The 7,782-nt window shown below is 36.1% G+C and overlaps 1 protein-coding gene across 1 annotated transcript; it reads right to left on the bottom strand.

The window, feature by feature from the left end:
• Positions 1 to 982: 982 nt before the first annotated feature.
• Positions 983 to 3,119, bottom strand: LOC134794896 (piggyBac transposable element-derived protein 3-like). The gene has a single exon (XM_063766739.1). The coding sequence runs from the start codon at positions 2,945 to 2,947 to the stop codon at positions 1,085 to 1,087; it is 1,863 nt and encodes a 620-aa protein (XP_063622809.1). The 5' UTR covers positions 2,948 to 3,119; the 3' UTR covers positions 983 to 1,084.
• Between the last annotated feature and the right edge of the window lie 4,663 nt (positions 3,120 to 7,782).

Here is a 7,782-nt window from a genome sequence, read left to right as displayed (position 1 = left end):
AAATTGTCCTAAAATTTCCATACATTTTTCTCACTTTCCTTTTTGTTACCGCCATGCCGCCATACAAAGTATATGGGGAAAAAGCGAAAAAGTAACACGATAGAAAAAAAACTTAGGGACATTTTTTTTTATGATCGAAAAAGCGCGTGATTTTGAGTAGAAATAACACAAAAGTGGCAAAAAAACGCTCAAGTACAAGTGGCATATACACGGACTTATGTCAGTAGTAACCATATTCAATACACTATAAAGCGACATCTGTTGATTATTCCTAATCGTTGGCAACGACATATGTCTACTAACTTTCAATGAAGATGTGTAGATGTCGTTAGAAGTTCTATGATTTGGATGTGACACAGCGCCATCTCGTGTCCATGATAGGCAATAGCGCATTTTCAGTGACGCCATCTGCTAACGATGCGCTTTTAGGCCGGCGCATTTTGAATGTATGGGTTGGAGACTCTATTATATATTTCCTTTATGATATAAGTAAAATAAAACAAACGTTTACTTAAAATATTTATTTCTTTCATCCGCCTCTCCACCCAACAAGTGGTAGCAGAGCGTTGACCACTTTCAAATACGCCGGGGCAGCAATCAGTTGGGCATCCAAGAAACAAAGATGCGTGGCCCTTTCAACAGCGGAATCAGAGTACACAGCTCTCACAGAAGCTGCGAAGGAAGCAGTTCACCTAAGATCGCTGTTTAGAGATTTGGGCATTGATTTTGGACAGATAACGATTTGGAGCGACAATCAAGCCGCCATAAAATTGGGACACAACCCAATAGTATCCTCCAAATCAAAGCATATAGATCTGAAAATACATTACATCAGAGATTGTGTTTTTTAGTTTACTGTATAATAGGCTATCGATATTACACTTTAACCCTTAAATGCATGATTTTTTGTATTACTTCAAAAAAAATCAAATAGATCAGTAATGTTGGATAGAATCAGGGAAAAATAAAGAAAAAAATCATAGTAATTAAAAAACATACATTTTATCAAAAAAAAGCCTTGATGCATATATACATCACTATGCATTAGCGTCTAAACATTACTAAGCGTCTGAAGATTACTAATTTATTGATGAAACTTTGTGAAACAGTTATTTCTTGGATTCAAGCAAAGAGGCACTTTACATTTTGAGCAAGACCAGGTTGTTGTCCCGTTGCAATTAGGTATTTTGCACCTAAGACGAGTATCAATCATAGGCCAGTGATCAAAGCCATCTTTTCTTACATCGACGCTTGGCAGAGGATGACTAGTTCCTTTTTGTTTCTTCGCTTGTAGTCCTTGTTCGATGGAAGCGTTACTTGGACGTCCTCTTTTGATGCCGTAAGTTAATCCAATATTGCAAAGGACATCAGCCAATTCATTGCGAAATTGCCCAAGGTTCGGTAGTTGTTTTGTTGGAACATCCTTTGCAATGCAATTCTTTTTCATTAAAATCCAGGAATTTATTACCGCCAAGTCCAAAAGGTGATAAAATAAACGCAAGTACCATTTACGGCTTTTGACCCTGATACGATAGCGGCCTAAATAGCTATCCATTAGGTCCACACCACCCATATGCATGTTATATTCTTGCACAATTTTTGGACAAGGTATTTCCACTTTTTGTTTTTGTTTTTTGTCATAACGTGCGGAAATTCCCATCGGCTCGGAACCAATGTAGTCAGATAAAAGCGTAACTATCTTGTTATCTTTCCACGCCGTCACCGAAAAGTCAATTCCGTCAAAGTGCGTAATCCTCTCTTCATGTGTTCCCCTTGGAACTGATGCCTTCAACATCTCTTTTTTATCCGGTAGACGACAGTTTGGAAGTCTATTTTGCTGCACGGTGCCAACGCAGTGTATTCCTTGTTTTGCCAGATGATAAACCAGAGGCAATGAAGTGTAGAAGTTGTCGAAGAATACTATGTGATTTCTCATTCTCGGAATCACCCTGGCTAAACGTAAGACTACATTGTTTGTTTTTCCCAGGTCCGGCTCGCCTGCGGGTCTATCTTTCTTTTCTTGCCCGGAATAAACTTCAAAACGGTATGCGTAACCCATAAGACTACACAAAACGAAGAGCTTATATCCCCATTTATGAGGTTTATTAGGTAGATATTGTTTGAGGAAGTGGCCGATTTTGGTAGAGCACATTTGCTCGTCTACAGAGAGACGTTGGTCCATTGGTATTGATGAAAACTTTTCATTTAGATGTTCTATTACTGGTCTTATTTTGTGTAAGCGGTCGTGATCTGGGTGCTCTCTTGTCAAATGTTTTGTGTTATCATTGAAATGCAGTAAACTTCGTATCCGCTCAAATTTATTTACTGGCATAACGCTTTTCACAGGCTCGTAACCGTATTTTTCATGCCAATAAGCCCGCACACTTGGGAATTGTTGGACAGACATAAATAAAATAATACCTATAAATTGTTGGACGTCTTTAGGTGTTATATTCTGCGAACGAGCCGGGTCTTTTTGACATGAATATAGATTTGATTCATCAGAAATTTGTTGGAGAAAATCTGGTGTAAAGAAATAATTAAAGCATTGATATGGCGTATCAAGATCTTGTATTGTTCTGTCGGTGGATTCAATGATGTCGGAATCAGGTGTTATTTTAGTTTCGTCGTAAGACATATACCCATACCCATACATACCTACTTTCCAAATAAGCTTCCGTTTGTCGAAATGTTGATTATCATGCCTATCTTCAACAAGTGGTGGATCGCTATCATCCTGTTCAGTATCAGCAGTACGTTCTTCGTGCGTTCCACGACTACCGTCAAAAGCTTCCTCATGCAGTAAGTCTCTCAAAATTTCTCTAGCATCGGTGTAAAATAAATCCTCATCATCATTCTCGTCATCCAAGCCATCCTCAGACACGTTGCCATCTTCTAACGCAGCCAATAATTGTTCGATATCCCTATCTTGTAGCCGTTTCGCCATCCTAACAAAAAATAGAAAACGCCAATAATTGTATTTGCAAAACTAAGCTTAGTACTAAAAAACGTAATTTTTGGGGAATTTTCTTTGAAACTATTGTTTTCTTTTTAATTATTGACCCTAAAAAATAGTCATTAATATCATTAATTAATTATAGTCAGTCAACCTTTAGGCTAAGCAGAGAGGTTGAGGGGAGTGCTTTATAGTTTAAAAAAAAACTGGTTATTTTTAAATTAAAAATATAAAAAGGTGGCAAAGTTAAAACACCTATTTTCATTTCGTTTCACCTTTGTTAAAAGCATAAATTAGGTAGATCGACTAAAGATGATGAAATCTGACGATTTAACATTGTTTAATTTTTGTTATTGGCAAATTTGCGAAATTATAAGAAATAAGGTGGATTACTTCATGGAAAAGAACTGCGAAAAGCCACTTCTAGAAAAGGTGCCTATTTTTTCAAATGTATTAAGTACTTGTTTTATTCTTTTATTATTAACATCACATAGTTATATTTTTTGTTTGTAGCAAATGTTGTTTAATTTATTACAGGTCAACAGTATCAAACAATCAATCTTTAGATTGTGGCTTCCTGATTGTATATTATGCCAATTGTTATACGATGTTCTCCCAATTTGGATAATCGATCTAAAAGAAGAAAATATAATATTAATAGGAGACCTGTGTAAATGTGGGCACAATAATAATTTAGCACATTACAATGACATAGAACGATATCTGCCCGATCTTTTTTGTGTAAGATGTGCCAGGCCTCTATTTAATTTAGAAGTAAAGTCGTAAATTATAGCATATGGTTGTTTTATTAACTACATGACTGTGACTAGAGTCAATAATATTATATTAAAGCGTCACACTCAACTGACGCTGCCAATTTCCAATACCACGGATGCCAATTTATAAGAAAATAATATCTAAAACTTCTCAATAGTTATTCAAATAACGAAATAATACAGTGAATTCTATTAGGACCGATTTTGCATGGTGATGTATTTACGCATCACATATAAAACACTAATTTTTAGAAAACAGTACTATTATTATCAAACCTGTTAATAATATACCTTCCACTTACTTTATTTCCTTTTCAGAAACAATTATTCCTTCCAGTGTTTTTAATTATTTGTTAATGAAATTTAAACTTGAAAATTTCGTGGCGATCAGTTTTGCAACTTACGCGCCAAAGTTTGTAAATATGATAATACAGAAAAAAAAATAATCAAAAGTTTATGGATGCGTTCAGAATCTACTACGTAAATGTCACATTTATTTAAAAAAAGTAATAAACGTTATATTAAATATCTGAATATTGAGCCACGAGCCATCAAACATGTGATGTATATATACATCACTATGCATTTAAGGGTTAAACAATATTAATGAGCAAAACACAAAGTAATCGCTCACAAAGCATTCCATTCAAGATGGCGCTCAAACCGGAAGAACCTATGGTTCTGCACAGACAATCCGTCGAGCATGATGAGTGTTATTAACAAACATATAGTAGTTGTTCGTTTATATTTGTGCAATTCGTAGTTATACATAATGGCCGTATTTTTAGCTTTCGAAATAAGTAATTCCTTTTATTGACTTACGTTGTTCTTTGAGTCAGACCGGTCAGTCGCAATATCCATTGAATGGGAGGTTTTCATTCATCAGTTTGTCTGTGGTTCCTCTGATGGGAATTTAGGCGAATGATTGTTCGATCGATCTCCAAGATGTGAAACTGTCTTTTGGAAATTCTTGGGCAATCAATTCCTGGGGTACGTATCCTATGTGAGGGTTTTATTTCTTAAAACTGTGGTAAATTCAAGATGGTAAGTGTTAATGCATTTTGTTACAGCTCGTCCCAAAATGTGTAACTTAGCGTCCTAAAGCCTACCTATAATGGCGGCTGCTAATCTTTTCTCTTCAATTTAATATAACTTGGTGAGTTTCCACACTTTTTAAATAGATGGAAGGAAAGGCGGAGTTAAGATGGTCTTTCGCAATTAGTTAATATGGTGTTTTATGTGGATTTTCCAGCAATCCCTCGTTCAATGAAACGCACCTCTTCGTCTTGCCACGCGTTCATCCGGCGCCGTCGTTGGTACATGAAATAATGAAAGCATGTAAGTCTTTTAATTGCTTCATTACCGTAATCTAAATAGCGCTGTGCCTCAGCTTAAAAGATAACACTAAACTTATTACAATATAATTTTCGATAACCTAGAACATTCTCTTTGTTCTTAGGGTTCTCCTGGACCCTGGTACTCTTGGAAGGGGCTATTACTTGCCCATGCTGTCCTGTGGCAGCGTCGTTCTACTTGGGAGTGACAGTGAAGATAAGACTTTAAAACATAGATTTTTTAAAGAAATATTGAAAGAAAACTTTATGCCGAACACGTAACCTGTATACTGTACACGTAATCCCTGTGAGCAAATTCTTACTGCTAAACGTCCCTGAAGGTTGGGGCTTAAATTGTCCTGTAGACGGTGTGCTATTTAAGGAAGACAATCTTTGATATTGTTGACGGTAGGCACTGAGATGCCTGTGATGTATTTAATTTAAATTTAGATAAGTAAGGGTGTACCTAAGAAGTGATTATTGTACTTATTTACTAGTAGATAACTCGTGTTACGGCCGTAGCGGATCGTGTATTTTTACGGAATAAAGGTGTTTGTTAAATAAATTTGATATTTTCATTTGGATGTGTCATGCGCTTGAGTAGAGTAGTATCCTGGCGTCCTACCTTAAATATATGGATACAATATCTCTCTCCATGGTGGCCTGAACCGCGACCCTATCTATGCTCGTAGTTAGCCACAAGCATTTTTGAATTTTTAGGTAGGTAAATTTGGTGGGTTCTGGACCACTCTATGGTAACACGTTTCCTGTTGTGGTAACGGTCTTAAAAACATAAAATATAATCTTCTCTATATCTGGAGCTCACCCACACCTATTACAGTGGCGTGCCCAACGTATGGCCTATGGAGTATGACATTTCCAAGTGAAACATTTTAGCAATAGTTTAGTATTAAGGTTATTATGTGTAAAAGGGATTGCAAGTTGTTGTTTGAGTTGAAGGTTAAACTTATAAATTTAACCAACTTATAAATAAAGCTATACTTCATACGCTAAATTATTAGCTATACTTAAAGAGATTTTCTCATTATTTTGAAATACTTTAAAAGGGTTGAAATCTAATAAAGTTTTAACTTAACTTTAAAATATTATAATTCAATACCTGACACTGACTTACTTCTGATATTACATATCAATCTTAAAAATGGATTTCATAAAAGCGGGATGTAAAATCACCCATTTACATAAAGACGAAATGTCACATGAACTAGCGATTCGTAGACTTCCGGTTAATCCTGTATCACGTCGATCCAGTTTGTGTCAAGCGTTGAAACAGACTGCAGATTTAGCTAAAAAGGGTAGTTTGAAGTTCCAGGACTTGGTCATAAGTAACGAAGCTTCCGAATTAGAACTCTGTCAGCGTAAAGTAGAGGAGATAGAGTTAGAAGCAAAAGGAGACTTATCTGCGTCGGTGACTGACAGACTATCCTCACGTTGCAAATATCTTTTGTGTCGTATTTCACGGTTACCTCAGGAGACCGAAGCGGTTCTTCTGTTGAAAGTATTGATTAATTCTATATTAGATCGGTTGAGTGAGCAAGACTCTTCTGCGTCGTCTGGTTCGGATGATGATTTTCAATTTCTCAAATTTTGTGCCGCGTGGTTCTTGTGAACATAATTTCCTGTTTTTGGTGTTATACCATAATATTTCATTTGTGTTGCCTATTTATAGTGCAGTTTATTAAAATATGGACGATTTAAAACGTCTGGTGGCCTGTCGAGGCCAGTGTAAGGGAGTAATTACGAAGACAGAGAGATTTGTCAGCGGCTTGGGCGCCGACCCAGATTTGGAGCTGATGAAGGTGAAAAAGGACCAACTTATTTCGGCCTTTAACCAATACTCGGAGTTGACGATCGAAATCCAAATATTGGACCCCAATGACAAGGAAGATTTCGACATCATGAAGGACAAGTACTGTCAATTGCTTGCTGGGTTGAATTATAGGCTAAGTGGCACCACGGACGTGAAAGGTGAGCATTCCTCAGTTGCTAAGGGGGTTCAAAAGCTGCCTCGCATCGTGATGAGTGCTTTCAATGGTCAACTAAGTGACTATCAGCACTTTATTAACCCGTTTAAATCGGCAGTTGATAAAAGCCTATCCCATTCCAAAGGCATATCCACAGGCATTGCCTATATCTGAGGCGAAAAAAAAAGATCTCTTAAATTTATGCACTAAAGGAGTTATTCCTCGAGAGCTTCATTCATGGTACCAAAGTCTGCCGACCAATAAGACAGTTATTGACAGATTGTGTGAGCCTGATGTCACAGAAACAGACGAAGAGGTCGTAGAGTGACTGTGATGCGTAAAGAACGCTATTGTACCAAGACCATGTTAATTTTTACGGATTTTCTGATGATAATTTTAATTTGTTTTGATACTGAAGTTTTTTGTTTTGAAGTTCCTTTTAATTTGATTTGTAGGTCAACTTTATTTGATTTGTAGTCCATTTTATTTTAATAAACGGTTCGCAGATTTTAAATGATGTGATTTAATTTGATCCTTAAATTAAGCAGAATCAAAAAAAAATATTATAGTAAGTAGTTTTTAACTAACACGTATTTTCACTTTATCATAGCAGTCATAATACAACTAACTTTACTTAGTTAAATCTAGATAAAATATAATCTTCTCTATATCTGGAGCTCACCTACACCTATTACAATTTAATGTAAAACTGTAGATTAAGTGATTATTGG

Source organism: Cydia splendana, chromosome 11 (genome assembly GCF_910591565.1).
Source record: "Cydia splendana chromosome 11, ilCydSple1.2, whole genome shotgun sequence".
In the NCBI taxonomy this organism is placed as follows: domain Eukaryota; kingdom Metazoa; phylum Arthropoda; class Insecta; order Lepidoptera; family Tortricidae; genus Cydia; species Cydia splendana.
Note: the sequence above shows the minus strand (reverse complement) of the source record. Positions and strands in the feature narration are given on the sequence as shown.

What these genes read in the sequence shown, in the direction of transcription:
- LOC134794896 (XM_063766739.1), bottom strand. Translation starts at nt 2,947, where the DNA reads ATGGCGAAACGGCTACAAGATAGGGATATCGAACAATTATTGGCTGCG.